Source organism: Salvelinus namaycush, chromosome 22 (genome assembly GCF_016432855.1).
Source record: "Salvelinus namaycush isolate Seneca chromosome 22, SaNama_1.0, whole genome shotgun sequence".
NCBI classification, from domain to species: Eukaryota; Metazoa; Chordata; class Actinopteri; order Salmoniformes; family Salmonidae; genus Salvelinus; species Salvelinus namaycush.
Genome location: NC_052328.1, coordinates 8,753,317 through 8,770,924, shown reverse-complemented (window position 1 = coordinate 8,770,924; position 17,608 = coordinate 8,753,317). Strand labels below are relative to the sequence as shown.

The window sequence follows — 17,608 nt, the reverse complement described above, 5'->3', positions numbered from 1 at the left end:
CTCGCTTTGAGAACAATACAGTGCCACTGACACGGCCCGCTACCAAAACCTGTGGGCTCTCCTTCACCGTGGTCAGCGTGAGTAAAACATTTAAACGCGTTAACCCTCGCAAGGCTGCTGGCGCAGATGGCATCCCTAGCCCCGTCCTCAGAGCATGCGCAGACCAGCTGGCTGGTGTGTTTACGGACATATTCAATCAATCCCTATCCCAGTCTGCTGGGCCCACATGCTTCAAGAGGGCCACCATTGTTCCAGTACCCAAGAAGGCAAAGGTAACTGAGCTAAACAACTATCGCCCCATAGCACTCACTTCTGTCATCATGAAGTGCGTTGAGAGACTAGTCAAGCATCATATCACCTCCACCCTACCTGATACTCTAGACCCACTCCAATTTGCCTACCGCCCAGATAAGTCCACAGACGACGCAATCACACTGCCCTAACCCATCTGGACAAGAGGAATACCTATGTAAGAATGCTGTTCATTGACTACAGCTCCGCATTTAACACCATAGTACCCTCCAAACTCGTCGTTAAGCTCGAGACCCTGGGTCTCGACACCGCTCTGTGCAACCGGGTCCTGGACTTTCTGATGAGCCGCCCCCAGGGGGTCAGGGTAGGAAACAAAATCTCCACCCCGCTGATCCTCAACACTGGGGCCTGACAAGGGTCCGCTCTCAGCCCTCTCCTGTACTCCCTGTTCACCCATGACTGCGTGGCCATGCACGCCTCCAAATCAATCATCAAGTTTGCAGACGACACTACAGTGGTAGGCTTGATTACCAACAAGGACGAGACGGCCTACAGGGAGGAGGTGAGGGCCCTCGGAGTGTGGTGTCAGGAAAATAACCTCTCACTCAACATCATTAAAACAAAGGAGATGATCGGGGACTTCAGGAAACAGAAAACAGAGGGAGCACCCCCCTATCCACATCGACGGGACTAGTGGAGAAGGTGGAAAGTTTTAAGTTCCTTGGTGTACACATCACGGACAAATTTAAATGGTCCACCCACACAGTGTGGTGAAGAAGGCTCAACAGAACCTCTTCAACCTCAGGAGGCTGAAGAAATTTGGCTTGTCACCAAAAACCGTAAAATAATTTTACAGATGCACAATTGAGAGCATCCTGTCGGGCTGTATCACCGCCTGGCACGGCAACTGCATCCGCCCCCAACCGTAAGGCTCTCCAGAGGGTAGTGCCGTCTGCACAATGCATCACCGGGGGCAAACTACCTGCCCTCCAGGACACCTACATCACCCGATGTCACAGGAAGGCCGAAAATATTATCAAGGACAACAACCACCCGAGCCACTGACAGTTCACCCCACTATCATCCAGAAGGCGAGGTCAGTACAGGTGCATCAAAGCTGGGACCGAGAGACTGAATAACAGCTTCTATCTCAAGGCTATCAGACTGTTAAACAGCCATCACTAACATTGAGTGGCTGCTGCCAACATACTGACTCAAATCTCTAGCCACTTTAATAATTAATAATTTGATGTAATAAATGTATCACTAGTCACTTTAAAAAATAGCACTTTATATAATGATTACATACCCTACATTACTCATCTCATATGTATATACTGTACTCCATACCATCTACTGCATCTTGCCTATGCCGCAGGCCATCGCTCATCCGTATATTTATATGTACATATTCTTATTCATCCCTTTACACTTGTGTGTGTGTATAAGGTAGTTGTTGTGAATTTGTTAGATTACTTGTTAGATATTACTGCACTGTCGGAACTAGAAGCACAAGCATTTCACTTCACTCGCATTAACATCTGCTAACCATTTGTATGTGACCAATAAAATCTGATTTGATTTAAGTGCAATGATTGATGTCGTCCCCACAGTTACTGTACGTACATACCCCAACCAGAAGCCATGGTTTACGGGCAGCATCCGCACTGAGCTAAAGGCTTGAGCTGCCGCTTTCAAGGAGCTGGACTCTATCCAGGAAGCTCATAAGAAATCCCACTATGCCCTCCGATGAACCATCAAACAGGCAAAGCGTCAATACAGGACTAAGATCGAATCGTACTACACCGGCTCTGACTCTCGTCGGATGTGGCAGGGCTTGCAAACCATTACAGAATACAAAGGGAAGCACAGCCGAGAGCTGCCCAGTGACACGAGCCTACCAGAAAAGCTAAACTACTTCTATGCTCGCTTCGAGGCAAATAACACTGTAACATGCATGAGAGCACCAGCTGTTCCGGAAGACTGTGTGATTACGCTCTACACAGCCAATATGAGGAAGACCTTTAAACAGGTCAACATTCACAAGGACCGCAGGGCCAGACGGATTACCAGGACGTGTACTGTGAGCATGCGCTGACCAACTGGCAAGTGTCTTCACTGACATTTTCAACGTCTCCCTGTCCGAGCCGGTAATACCAACATGTTTTAAGCAGACCCCCATAGTCCCTGCCTAAATGACTACCGACCCATAGCACTCACGTCTGTAGCCGTGAAGTGCTTTGAAAGGCTGGTCATGGCTCATCAACACCATCATCCCAGAAACCCTAGACCCACTCCAATTTGCATACCGCCCCAACAGATCCACAGATGATGCAATCTCCATTGCACTCCACACCTTCCTTTCCCACCTGGACAAAAGGAACACCTATGTGAGAATGCTATTCATTGACTACAGCTCAGCGTTCAACACGATAGTGCCCTCAAAGCTCATCACTAAGCTAAGGTCCCTGGGACTAAACACCTCCCTCTGCAACTGGATCCTGGACTTCCTGATGGGCCGCTCCCCAGGTGGTGAGGGTAGGTAGCAACACATCTGCTATGCTGGTCCTCAACACAGGGGCCCCTCAGGGGTGCGAGCTCAGTCCACTCATGCACTCCCTGTTCGCTCATGACTGCATGGCCAGGCACAACTCCAACACCATCATTAAGTTTGCTGATGACACAACAGTGTTAGGCCTGATCACCGACAACGATGAGACAGCCTATAGGGAGGAGGTCAGAAACCTGGCCGTGTGGTGCCAGGACAACAACCTCTCCCTCAACGTGAACAAGACAAAGGAGATGATTATGGACTACAGGAAAAAGAGGACCATGCACGCCCCCATTCTCATCAACGGGGCTGCAGTGGATCAGGGTGAGAGCTTCACGTTCCTTGGTGTCCACATCACCAACAAACTAACATGGTCCAAGCACACGGAAGACAGGCACACCAAGACAAAACCTATTCCCCCTCAGGAGACTGAAAAGATTTTGCATGGGTCCTCAGATCCTCAAAAGGTTCTACAGCTGCACCTGGTATGGCAAGTGCTCGGCCTCCGACCGCAAGGCACTACAGAGGGTAGTGCGAACGGGCCAGTACATCACTGGGGACAAGCTTTCTGCCATCCAGGACCTCTACACCAGGTGGTGTCAGAGGAAGGCCCTAAAAATTGTCAAAGACTCCAGCCACCCTAGTCATAGACTGTTCTCTCTGCTACCGCATGGCAAGCGGTCCCGGAGCGCCAAGTCTAGGTCCAAGAGGCTGTTAAACAGCTTCTACCCCCAAACCATAAGACTCCTGAACATCTAGTCAAATGGCTACCCAGACTATTTGCAGTGCCCCCTCACCCCCTCTTTACACCATTGCTACTCTGTTGTTATCTATGCATAGTCACTTTAACTCTACCTACATGTACATACTACCTCAAATAACCGGTGCCCCCGCACATTGACTCTGTATCAGTACCCCCCTGTATACAGTTGAAGTCGGAAGTTTACGTACACCTTAACCAAATACATATAAACTCAGTTTATCACAATTCCTGACATTTAATCTTAGTATAAATTCCCTGTCTTAGGTCAGTTAGGATCACCACTTTATTTTAAGAATGTGAAATGTCAGAATAATTGTAGAGATAATGATTTCTTTCATCACAGTCCGTGGGTCAAAGTTTACATACACTCAATTAGTATTTGGTAGCATTGCCTTTAAATTGTTTAACTTGAGTCAAACGTTTTGGGTAGCCTTCCACAAGCTTCCCACAATAAGTTGGGTAAATTTTGGCCCATTCCTCCTGACAGAGCTGGTGTAACGGAGTCAGGTTTGTAGGCCTCCTTGCTCGCACACGCTTTTTCAGTTCTTCCCACAAATTTTCTATGGGATTGAGGTCAGGGCTTTGTGATGGCCACTCCAATACCTTGACTTTGTTGTCCTTAAGCCATTTTGCCACAACTTTGGAAGTATGCTTGGGGTCATTGTCCATTTGGAAGACCCATTTGCAACCAAGCTTGAACTTCCTGACTGATGTCTTGATGTTGCTTCAAGATATCCACATCATTTTCCTGCCTCATGATGCCATCTATTTTGTGAAGTGCACCAGTCCCTCCTGCAGCAAAGCAGCCCCACAAAATGATGCTGCCACCCCTGTGCTTCACAGTTGGGATGGTGTTCTTCGGCTTGCAAGCATCCCCATTTTTCCTCCAAACAAAACGATGGTCATTATGGCCAAACAATTCTATTTTTGTTTCATCAGACCAGAGGGCATTTCTCCAAAAAAGTACGATCTTTGTCCCCATGTGCAGTTGCAAACCGTAGTCTGGCTTTTTTATGGGCGGTTTTGGAGCGGTGGCTTCTTCCTTGCGTAGCGGCCTTTCAGGTTAATTATAAGACTTGTTTTACTGTGGATATAGATACTTTATACCCGTTTCCTCCAGCATCTTCACAAGGTCCTTTGCTGTTGTTCTGGGATTGATTTGCACTTTTCGCACCAAAATACGTTTATCTCTAGGAGACAGAACGCGTCTCCTTCCTGAGCTGTTTGATGGCTGCGTGGTCCCGTGATGTTTATACTTGCGTACTATTGTTTGTACCGATGAACGTGGTACCTTCAGACGTTTGAAAATTGCTCCCAAGGATGAACCAGACTTGTGGAGGTCTATAATTTCTTTTCGGAGGTCTTGGCTGATTTCTTTGGATTTTCCCATGATGTCAAGCAAAGAGGCACAGAGGCCATGAATTACATCCACATGTACACCTCCAATTGACTGAAATGATGTCAATTAGCCTATCAGAAGCTTCGAAAGCCATGGTATCATCTTCTGGAATTTTCCAAGCTGTTTAAAGGCACAGTCAACTTAGCGTTTGTAAACTTCTGACCCACTGGAATTGTGATACAATGAAATAATCTGTCAAGAATTGTTGGAAAAATGACTTGTGTCATGCACAAAGTAGATGTGCTAACCGTCTTGCCAAAACGATAGTTTGTTAACAAGAAATGTGTGGAGTGGTTGAAAAACAAGTTTTAATGACTCCAACCTAAGAATATGTAAACTTCCGACTTCAACTGTATAGTCTCGCTATTGTTATTTCACTGCTGCTCTTTAATTACTTGTTACTTTTATCTCTTATTCTTATCTTACATTTTTTGAAACTGCATTGTTGATTAGGGGCTCGTTAGTAAGCTTTTCACTGTAAGGTCTACACCTGTTGTATTCGTCTCATGTGACTAATAACATTTGATTTGGTCTCAGAACAAGCTTGATTTGCATGCTTGAAATGTTTGCTGTCTCATAAATGGTAATTATGTCTGTATATAATGGTTCTATCACCTGTGAAATGCATTTTATACAGTACAGGGAATCATTTGTGCTCTATTTCCTCCCCTAATTTTGCAGTATTGCACCAGTCAGTGTCCATGCAGCCTTTGACAAAGCAGCAAACTACTTTGGAATGAAGCTTGTTCATATCCCTCTGGACAAGAAGACCATGAAAGTGGATGTTAAGGTGCAAATATTTATTTGTTCCTATTCTAATGGTTAGTCCAAATAATAACTTGACTGGAAAGCCAGTCCGTGTTCAATATATACAAAATGTCTGCATACACAAAAGGTCAGACTAAATGTAGGTTTGTTGGTTTACAAATTCCCAATTGTAACTGTAGCCTTGACCCCAGCCTACTTTAGGTAACAAGAATACGGTGTGAGGTCTTGCAACGTGACACTACTTTAACTAATGACTGTCACTGCCGTGACTGCCTGGGGAACTCTTCCTCTGTTTGGACTGTTTAAGATTACAATTTCAGACGTGACAATAGTTACAGGTATCGTCACAGCCCTAGTTTTTTTGCATCTCAATATTTTTTCCATGGCAAAAATGAAAACACGAAGCAGACTGAACTCTTTAAGTCCTTTTAAAAACCTGCAAACCTAAAATATTGTGTGATTATAGCTTGGAAAAATAAATACATGTGACTCTGGATAACAACATAGTGATGTTTGTTTCCAACATTAGGGCTGTTTTCCTAAAGAAGTTAAATCTGCTGCGTGTTTTGTTTCCTTGCCAGTATCGCAATACTGGTGTCGTCGCGGGCCTACAAAAAAACATGGCGGCAACAATGACATTAGAATGACTGGTTCTTAGTGAGGGTGGATGAGACTAATCATTTGTCTTAAAGCAATATCACGACACCTTTTAACTCCTGATAACTCCTAGTTGTTTTGTATAGGCTATGAGGAGAGCCATCAACAAGAACACAGCCATGCTTGTATGCTCCGCACCCCAGTTCCCCCATGGAATCATTGATCCTATTGAGGAAGTAGGAAAGGTAAATTGTCTCGTTGTTATCTACTTCTCATTCTAAGTCATGGGAAAATGTATTTTAAAAACGGGTCATTCTTACATTAAGTTGCTTGTGTACCTGTGTAGTAACACTGTTGCATAGTACTTTACCTGAAATGACCTAATCCATCACACATGGTGTTTTCCAGCTGGCTGAAAAGTACAACCTCCCTCTGCATGTGGATGCTTGTTTGGGAGGGTTTCTAATAGTTTTCATGGCCAAAGCCAATTACCCACTGGCTCCCTTTGACTTCAGGGTAAAGGGTGTGACCAGCATCTCTGCAGACACACACAAGGTAAGAACAGGGTGTGGATCCCAGACAGTCTTACCTAACATTTTCTCCATCTTGCTTTTCAATCATAAGATGCTCATTGTTCCATAAACATCTCGTTGTTTTGGTTGTTGTGTTGACTAATTTATAGTTTTTTGATCTACCTCTACTCCAGTACGGCTTCGCCCCCAAAGGTTCATCAGTGATCCTGTATAGTGACAAAAAGTACAGGCACTACCAGTACTTTGTGGCTCCAGACTGGCAGGGGGGCATCTATGCGTCCCCATCAGTGGCAGGTTCTCGGCCAGGCGGTATCATCGCAGCGTGCTGGGCCACCATGATGCACATGGGAGAGGATGGCTACATAAAGACTACTAAGAAGATCATTGACACTGCACGTACTATCAAGACAGAGTAAGAGACCCATCTTTTACTGTAGTCATTATCAGCCTTGATTTTCGGCTTTCTCTGTTAAAAACCTCTTAAGGATCGCCTAAAATGACATACCCTAATCTAACTGCCCTTAGCTTAGGACCTGAAGCAAGGATATGCATATTCTTGATACCATTTGAATGGAAACACTTAGAATTTTGGGGAAATGTGAAATGAATGTAGGAGAATATAACACATTAGATTTGGTAAAAGATAATACAAAGAAAAAAACGTGTATATTTTTTTTTGTTTGTACTATCATCTTTGAAATGCAAGAGGAAGGCCATAACGTATTATTCCATCCCAGGCGCAATTTAGATTTTGGCCACTAGATGGCAGAACTGTAAGTGCAATGTTTTATACTATTCCAATGAACCATTGCCTTTCTGTTCATCATTTTGTATCAAAACTGCTCAAATGTGCCTAATTGGTTTATTAATACTGTCACAAGCCGGCTCATAGCCTGTGACAAAAATGAGGGGACACGAACAACAGGTATAGGCCAATTAAAAGTGTTCTTTATTATAAACAAAACTATTAACTTAAAACTAAGAAAAAGGAATGAGGTGTGGAAGTATTATAATGTAAGGTGTATGTAAAGTGCATGGATGCGTGAATAAGTGTGTGTGAACATGACTGAGTGAAAACTATGCAAAACTACAAAGGAACAAACAAATCATGAGCATACCTGGAGGAGCAGAGAGAGAAAAACCCACACCGTGACACCCCCCTCCTTAAAATGAGGGTCCCACCCTCAACCCAACTTCCTCCAACATATTCAAAATAATTCAAATTTCCCCAAAAACCAAATAAACAAAAAAAAGATACCAATCCCGGCTCCTAGCAGTAGCCCCGTGTCCCCCAGCTGACTGTCCGCCCCTCAAACTCAGCAGCCCTGGTACCTGGGGAGCAATTTAAGAGAAAAGAGGCGCAGACAGCCCATAGGGGTCAGCAGAGAAAAGATACAAGCTAGGTTAAAGGAGCACGGGACAGAGCATCAGCAATGATATTATCCTTACCACTAATGTGCCTAATATCAAGGTTGAATGGTTGCAAGAACAAAGCCCAACGCATCAGGCGCTGGTTGGGGTTTTGCAGGGACCTCAGAAAAACAAGTGGGTTGTGGTCAGTGAACACAGTTAAAGGGGTCAAACCAGAACCAACATAGACCTCGAAGTGCTGTAAAGCCCAAATGAGACCTAAAGCCTCCTTCTCAATTACAGAATAGTTTTTCTGATACTTATTAAATTTCCGGGAGAAGAAACTGACTGGACACTCAACCTTGTCATCATTCTCCTGGAGAAGCACAGCCCCAGCACCGATTTGACTGGCGTCTACCTGCAATTTGAAAGGTTTCCCAAAATTTGGTGCTGCCAACACAGGTGCCAAACACAAAAGAGTCTTAACTGCATCAAATGCCTCTTGACACTGGGTGGACCAGATAAATTCAGCCTTGGCCTTCAACAGATTGGTCAGTGGGGACACTACTACCGAAAAGTTTTTACAAAAAGCACGGTAGTACCCCGCCATTCCCAGGAAGCGCATCAGTTCTTTCTTTGTAGAAGGCTGTGGGAACTGCTTCACAGCCTGAACCTTGGCTTCCACGGGACAGACAAATCCCTGACCAACAACCTTGCCTAGGTATGTGACTGTGGCTTTGGCAAACTCACATTTTGCCAAATCAATACCATTGTCCAACATATACTGCATCTCTGTTTCCAATTGCAGTCTCTTCTCCTCAGATACACGATGAAATCTCTGTTTGATAGGCTTAGCATCTCCGATGTCTATATCATGCTCAATTAAGTGGGTTTGTGATGGAGTGTCTTGTAAGACCTGGTTTGGCTTACTTGTGCGCTGACACGTATGACAAGTTTTAATAAACTGAGCTACATCCCGCTTTAAACGTGGCCAGAAAAAATAACGAAGTATGCGATCATAAGTTTTACGAACACCCATATGACCTGCCACATCACCATGTGAAGTTTGCAACACTTTATTTCGCAAGGTAGTTGGTACAACTATTTGAAAGACTGGTTCTCCTAGACCCTGATCATAGTGTGGAACCCATTTCCTGACCAACAGCCCATCAAGAAGAAAATAACACTGAGCACTATTCCTCACCACTGAATCAGGAACCACTTTATCAAACAGATCAGCCAAAGTAGTATCGGCTTTTTGCTCAGCCATCAATGAATCTCTAGAACTAGTCAACTGTTCTGTCTGGAGTTTGACTGGCAACTCAAGACTTTCTGGCTTACTCTCAATCTCCTTACGAGAGGCTGCGCGGGTAATCGCACAAACTGGAAATACCTCAGGAGACACACAGTTCTGATCCGGAGATTCCCTTGCAGGGGACACTGAAGGTTGCTTCTTACAGATGTTTAATTTGCCATCTGCCCACACCTTACTACCTGCCAAGTCATTCCCCAAAATCATGTGTACTCCCTCTACTGGCAACTGGGGTCTAACCCCAACATCTACATCACCCTCCACTAGACCACATTTTAGGGTAACTTCATGTAAAGGACAAGAGAATGGAACTAAACCCATACCACATACCATTACACAACGGCCAGTATCAGACTCTTTAGAGAACGGCAAAACAGATTCCAGAATAAAAGAATCTAAAGCTCCAGTGTCTCTTAGGATCTTGATTTTAACATTCTGGTTGCCATCTACCAGGGACACTACACCATCTGAAATAAAGGCTGAAAAATCACAGCGGGAAGACTGAGAATCAAACTCAACTAGTGGCTGAAACAGCTCACCCTGGTGGTCAGAGGCTGTAACAGGAGCTGCCATCATAGCAGGTTTAACTTGACCTGACTGTTTTGAATGAAGCCGAGGACAATCTTTCTTCCAATGTCCTTCAACTAAACAGTAGCGACAAGTATTAGCATTAACCGGTGCTTTAAGTCCTCCAGACCCAAACTTCTGCCGAGGCCTTTGGAAAGAAGCCCCCAAAAAAGGTGACCTACTATTCCTAGGAGTAAAGTTATTTTCATGGTACATGTCACTGTTTGACTCAAAATGGCTTTTATGTGTTAGCCTGTACTCATCTGCAAGGATGGCTGCATCACTTGGAGACTTAACTTTACGTTCATTCATGTATGTAGCAACCTGGTCAGACACAGAATTTTTGAACTGTTCTAACACAATCAAATTAGACAGACCCTCAAAAGTACTAACTTCAGAAGCTGTACACCAACGATTAAATGCAGAAGTCAAATCACAAACAAACTCAGAATAGGTTTGTGAATCTAACTTTTTCCTGTAACGAAAACGTTGACGATATGCCTCTGGCACAAGCTCGTAGACCTTCAGAACTGCTGATTTAACTTTAGCATAAACTTTACTGTCAGCTACACTCAGTGCTGCAAAAGCCTCACATGCTTTACCTGTAAGTACACATTGCAACAACATAGTCATGTCCAAATCTGACCAAGCTCTAGCTTCCGCAATACGCTCAAATAAAGTAAAGTATGTGTCTGGATCTGACTCATCAAATTTAGGCAACAAATGAAGATTCTGTGAAACATCAAACTGTGGTAGTCTTTCCGGTCTATTAGCATTTCTCAATCGCTCTATCTCTAATTGCATTTGCAACAGTTCCCTCTGCTGCTCAAAAGTTAATGAAGGGCTAGACTGAAAACTTGCACCCTCACTACTAGCAGACTGACCGCCAAAAACACCCATTTCCCTAAGACCCTGCTTTAAGCTAGTTTTAACAGTCTCTTTAATTTTTTTATCAACAATCTCAATCTGATAATGTTCAGCAATTTCAATTAACTGCTCCTTAGTACACAACTCTAAGGCTACCTCTGAAGGAGCTTGAACAAAACTACTCAAAATGGAAGACATTTCTCAACCAATACAACTATTACAAATGCTCAAAAAAACACAACTCACCTGCTGTCAGTCTGGGTTCAAGGACAGGAGCCACACCCCACTATCCTCCAAAAACTACTAACTAACTGGCCCTGGTCTTCGTGCAGTCACATGTGGTGGGGTTTTATGCACACAAAACCAGTGGAGTGGAAAAGACAACCAGAAACTGGCGGCCCCCCCATAACCACGGAGGTGCTCCCGAGCCGATGTAGGGGAAAAGGGAAAGGGATGCTCTACCCACGTTCACTGCCACCTAAAACAAAAACACCACAAGCCTCCTATTGACACTCGCTGATAAGCCTGAACAGGAGAGGACTCCCACCTGAACAAAACCCAGAAAAACCCAGTGAATTGCTTAGCTACGAAGCTAACTGAACCAAAAGAACACATGGCTCTCAACGCTCTCTTCAACAAAATTGGCCCAACCAAAACATCCCCTCAAACAAAAAAACATTTGGCAAACTAAACTAAACTAACCCAAGTTAACTACGATCCCGGACGAGCCCCCACTTGTCACAAGCCGGCTCATAGCCTGTGACAAAAATGAGGGGACACGAACAACAGGTATAGGCCAATTAAAAGTGTTCTTTATTATAAACAAAACTATTAACTTAAAACTAAGAAAAAGGAATGAGGTGTGGAAGTATTATAATGTAAGGTGTATGTAAAGTGCATGGATGCGTGAATAAGTGTGTGTGAACATGACTGAGTGAAAACTATACAAAACTACAAAGGAACAAACAAATCATGAGCATACCTGGAGGAGCAGAGAGAGAAAAACCCACACCGTGACAATACATTTTCAAGTTCATAGCTGCGCACTCTCCTCAAACAATAGCATGGTATTCTTTCATTGTAATAGCCACTGTAAATTGGACAGTGCATTTAGTTTAACAAGAATTTAAGCTTTTTGCCAATTTCAGGTATGTCTGTCCTGGGAAACTTTCTTGTTACTTACAACCTCCTGCTAATCGCATTAGCCTACGTTAACTCAACCTTCCCGAGGTCGGGACACCGATCCTGTGGAGGTTTTAACCAGATTTGGATATGTGGTAAAGCGAAACTATTATAGGTACAATCAGAAACATTATGGTTGTTTTTTTGTTTGAATCGCTTTCTGTTGGTTCCTAACCCATCTTTTAACCTTTTTACAACAGGCCCAGAATATTGTTAGATTTCACTGTTTCTAAGAGCTCGTTGTAAGCAAATTGAGATATCAATGTTTTTGGATAGGATAAATATTTGAGGTGTGTTGGTTTTGTTTATTTCTGGATAGAATCCGTAAGATAAACGGAGTGTTTGTGTTTGGAGACCCTGAAGTGTCCGTGGTGGCGATAGGCTCTGACGTCTTCGACATTTTCCGTTTATCCAATGCACTGACGTCGAAGGGTTGGAATCTCAACACGCTACAGTATCCATCCAGGTATGTTTTCCTAAACTTTTTCCCATCTTTGAAGTTCAGTCATGCTTATCAAATATAATGTATACCTTTCGTAGAATATTGACTATGCACTGTATGCTGAGGTAATACCAGAACACAAAGTCACGATGTGGACAAAATATCTAATTGCGATTTCTTTGGGTCAGATATTGCGAACACTTGGGTGAAAACTTGGTAATTCCATCGGATATAGTTAAAACAATTGTCAGGGTAGAGAACATCACTTCTAACATGAGATCGTATGGATGAATACACAACCAAATGAAACAAATGTTTTCCAACGTTGTTATAGGCTAGATAGGATTATTCCACCTACATATTAACAAACGTAAATGTTTAACATGGTCATCAAAATGTAGTACGCTGTAAGCGCAGCACTTATTAATGAATGAATTATGAGTTCCTATTTTACCATTGCATTCTTAAATAACCTAAATTAACCATAGGCTGTCGATGGAATAGGAAGCTTATGATTGTGTAATTATGTATAAGTAGGCTTAATCATTATTAAATGTCAAAAGTGCCTTAAACATCTAACACGAAGCCTACCGATTGCAAGGTGAATCCTGTCCAAAACATTGGCGTCTGGTCCAGTAAATCAATGTGACATGTTTCAACTTCTCCCTTATTTTTGCTATACAGTGTAGGATTCTTGTATCTCCTGTCCAGCTTGTTTATCATCTTCTTGGAGCTGTCTTTGTGGAATGTGTCAATAGGAACCATGTCTTTGGCTAGGGGATAGCCTCAGTGATTTCTATGTGTCTGCGGGATGTTTCTTTTGTAGGATGTTACACTTGAAAACGCATAGGCTATCAATGCCAGTTTAAGGTAGGTGGCTGAGGGGTTTTGTAGCTGTCGGGCACTTTTTTTCCAGTGGTGTAAACTACTTAAGTAAAAATACTTCAAAGTACTACTTAAGTAGTTTTTTGGGGTATCTGTACTTTACTATTTATATATTTTTTTACAACCTTTACTCCACTACATTCCTAAAGAAAATGTATGTACTTTTTACTCCATTAGGGCTGTGCCCGACAAAGAAAAATATTGGTCGACCAAGTCAGTCATCTGTTGTTTTTTTAAATGTGCATTGTTTCCGTATATAGACACATCCTATGTGTTTTAATCAAATCAACTATATGCACTGTGCTTAAGGCTGTTACGTATTACCCCCAACACCAGCAGTTATGAGTCATGACTCAGTTAAATTCCATGTGACCGTTGAGTCACGGTAATCTCCTCTTACGCAATCAGGACATGCGTTGAGAGTACCCAACTCATTAATGGCCTGGTACTCAGGGCCTCCTATTGTCCTTCTAACCACTCGGACATCAATGCAATTCAAACACTTATCAAAACACTTATCAAAACAGTATTGTGCTTTTTAAAACTCACCTCACTGTCATTGATCAATGTGAAGAAAGAAGGTCAACAACAGGTTGAAACGGAGTCAAACATGGTCATTGTGGATGTTGTTTCAAAGCCTAACAATGAATTGAAATGGACAGCGCTTTCTACGGTGATGATTAATTCAAACACCCATACACATATTCAAGCTTATACATATACATAGGCTACATATGAGTCTCGAATTAAAATAATGATTGTGAAGCTCGTTGTACAATACAAATCCTACCGCATATTACGCACTGCAGAAAAACAATTAGGACAGTGTAAACAACACTAAATTAATTAGGTAAAAGTGCATAGGCTATCAATGCCAGTTTAAGGTAGGTGGCTGAGGGGCACTTTTTTTCCAGTGGTGTAAACTACTTAAGTAAAAATACTTCAAAGTACTACTTAACTAGTTTTTGGGGAGGCTGTTTGAATGTGGGGGGGGGGGAAGTGTAAAGCCTTTATTACAGCATAGCAAAGATTTTAAAAAGCTGGGTGGCCAGCTCTAGGAAGAGAAATGTGTTGGTACCCTTCCCCAGATCTGTGCCTCAACACAATCCTGTCTCGGAGCTCTACAGACAATTCCTTGGACCTCATGTCTTGGTTTTTGCTCTGGCATGCACTGTCAACTGTGGGACCTTATATAGACAGGTGTGTGCCTTTCCAAATCATGTCCAATCAATTGAATTTACCACAAGTGGACTCCAATCAAGTTGTAGAAACATCTCAAGGATGATCAATGGAAACAGGATGCACCTGTGCTCAATTTCGAGTCTCATAGCAAAGGGTCTGAATACTTATGTAAAGCTATTTCTGTTTTTGTTTTTACTAAATTTGCTAAAATTTCAAAACTTTTTTTGCGTTGTCATGATGGATTATTGTGTGTAGATATGAGAAAAAAAATATTTTTAATCTATTTTAGAATTAGGCTGTAAGATGTGGAAAAAGTCGAAGGCATAGTGCCTTCGGAATGTATTCAGACCCCTTGACTTCTTTTGCTGAGAGACCGAATCACTAGATCATTTATTCTGGTTTTGCCCCTATGTAGTGTGTTTCTGGTCACAGGTTCAGGAATGGTTAAAAAAAATCCCCAAATTAACCTTACAAGTAGCGGTGTTGGGCGATTTTGGGAAACCATAGTCAATCAATAATATAATAATACTCATACTAAACACTTTCATCTTCAGCTCACAATCTGTGGATGCAATGCGATTTAGAAAGGTTCAGAATTCATGTTAAACATCACAATTTCAAAAATATGTCACATGGAAACCAAACGAGGATGGTCTACTGTGATGGGTGGGATTTAAAGAGCTCATGTTTGGTAATGTATTATTGTCATGTGATTGCTATATATAAAAGTACCATGCATGTCAAATGTATATGTAAAAAGTGATATGTAAAATGTATGCATATGTAGCACAAAAGCTGTAAAAACCAAAAAATACATGTGTGTCCTCCGAAGAGGTTAATAAAGAGTTTTAAAAAACACTACTATTATAGTTTGATAGTCAGTAATGGAGTTAATCGCCTCATTCTCGTCTGACTTCCAACTTCCTGACTAATGTTAGCTAGCTAGCTAGCTTGCTACACACAGGGCTCGAGAATAACTTTTTTTTCATCACCTTCCCAGAATTGTCCCAAAGTGCATTTCAAACCGTCCCAACATGGTTTTACTCATTGGACCTAGGTCATTCACGGTGATTTTTGAAAAGGCTAATAAGGGAAGCCTACTACTGAAATAGATACATGGGGCTGTCAACTGAGGCAGGAATTCACCACCGTGCCTCTATATAAAGACCAACATTGGAATAATATTTAGCATAAATGTACATAAATAATTAGCCTACATGTTAAAGTGTAGCTTGGGTTATTGGCTACAGCCTCTCATGTCCACACCGATGCTGACGTGAGGGAGGCGCCAGAAAATGTAGCCCTTTTTTTTCTCCTGAGACTTTTAATTACATCAATATAAGCTAAAAGGCAGTCATGTTTGACAATTAGAATGTTGGTTAACATTAACGTCTAAAGGCTTGATTCAGTTGACATACTCGGCATGGTTCGTTTAGATCAAATGGTCACGAGCGGAGAGAAAGGCCAGTGCCTGTTGCACACCGCACATCACCCACCTTGCAGTCTGAGTAGAGGCAACCATAAACCTGGAGGTTTTATGTCATTTTGAGGCATGTCTTGTTTCAAAGTAGCCTCGCCAAAATCAGACCTAAGCATGCATTTTCTATTCTATTGGTTTTCAAATCAACTTTCTTTCATTGTTCAGCAGGCGAAGACACAATCCTAGTCATATCAGCAGCCCATGCTAGTTGTTGCATCTTTAGATCTCCCCTCTTTCTAAATTTCTAATGGATATTTTCATCTGTCTCATGAAACCGCTCGCGTGTGCAGTTAGCTTTTTAGAACGGTGTGTTCCCAATTTAATTTTGGAACATTTGCGCATAGCCTACTGCCGTGTGTGCATTGCTGCCCTTCTAATGTGAAGAAATAATATATATATTTTTTGATGTACAGTAGTTCTATGAATTTTGGATCTATCGTCCCAGAACTGTCCCAGAGTCTGTCTGAACCGTCCTAGACATCTTTTTTTTTTTTTTTGTGCGTCCCCGGGCCGACCTTAATTTTGAGCCCTGTCTACATACCCAGAAAGAAAGCACATTGTTCGATCCTCTCTGTCTCTCTCTGAAACTGTTAGACAATTATTTGCTGTGTTGGCTCTAGTAATGATTGGTAAGACTGGGGGCGGTCAGGCCACAACAAACGAGGCAAACAGGAATTATGAGGGGAAAGTATGTAGCTAGCTAGTGCTAGTTTAATTAGTTTGTTGTTCTCACATCACTTGTCATGACTGCCTGCTGCAGCGCTCTCTCAAGACCAATGACTGTGCTCAACACACACACCCCACCGGTCCTCCCTCCCTCCCTCCCTCCCTCCCTCCCTCCCTCCCTCCCTCCCTCCCTCCCTCCCTCCCTCCCCACCACATACTGACTCACTCACTCACTCAGCAACAGCCTGTCTCACTTGCCTGATAGTCGTCAGTAGCAGGTCACAGTGAAATGTATATATTTTTAAGAGAAATGCAATTTAGAAGTAAAATTTTCACCTGCGACATCGTTTTCAAAGTAGCCCAATTCTGCATGCAAAGCAGAGAGTGAGCTGTCTCTTGTGATTAGTCAGCATCCTCTGTGCATGTAGAGAGTGAATGAATGAATGAACAGAGTCTAGCGAATCTCATCGGAGTAGGTACGGTAGTCTAGTGTCAACGAAAGGAGAAAAATCACAGCCTCTTGAGATATGCACATTTCAATATCGCAATTTGGATCGGAAATTTGATTAATCATGCCGTCTACCCCAGGCACCATAGCACCATTTTGAATAATGTTTTAAGTACTTTTGTGTTTTTAACCAACATTCTCTCTGTCCCACCGCAGCATCCATATCTGTTGTACAGTACTGCACACACAGGAAGGTGTGGCCAAACAGTTCATCAGTGAGGTCAAAGAGCAGGTGGCTCTCATTTTGAAGAACCCCAATGAGAAGACCACTGGAATGGTGAGTGTTAATGCCGACTCCGTTACC

The 17,608-nt window shown here is 42.7% G+C and overlaps 1 protein-coding gene across 2 annotated transcripts in view; it reads left to right on the top strand.

The window, feature by feature from the left end:
• sgpl1 (sphingosine-1-phosphate lyase 1) overlaps nt 1-17,608 on the top strand; it is a 39,495-nt gene that overhangs the window by 18,914 nt on the left and 2,973 nt on the right. For both annotated transcript variants that reach the window (XM_038960334.1, XM_038960335.1), the window contains 6 exons: nt 5,647-5,755; nt 6,477-6,575; nt 6,739-6,885; nt 7,037-7,275; nt 12,461-12,607; nt 17,461-17,581. In XM_038960334.1, the coding sequence (XP_038816262.1) occupies nt 5,647-5,755; nt 6,477-6,575; nt 6,739-6,885; nt 7,037-7,275; nt 12,461-12,607; nt 17,461-17,581 (862 nt within the window). The remainder of the gene's footprint in view (nt 1-5,646; nt 5,756-6,476; nt 6,576-6,738; nt 6,886-7,036; nt 7,276-12,460; nt 12,608-17,460; nt 17,582-17,608) is intronic.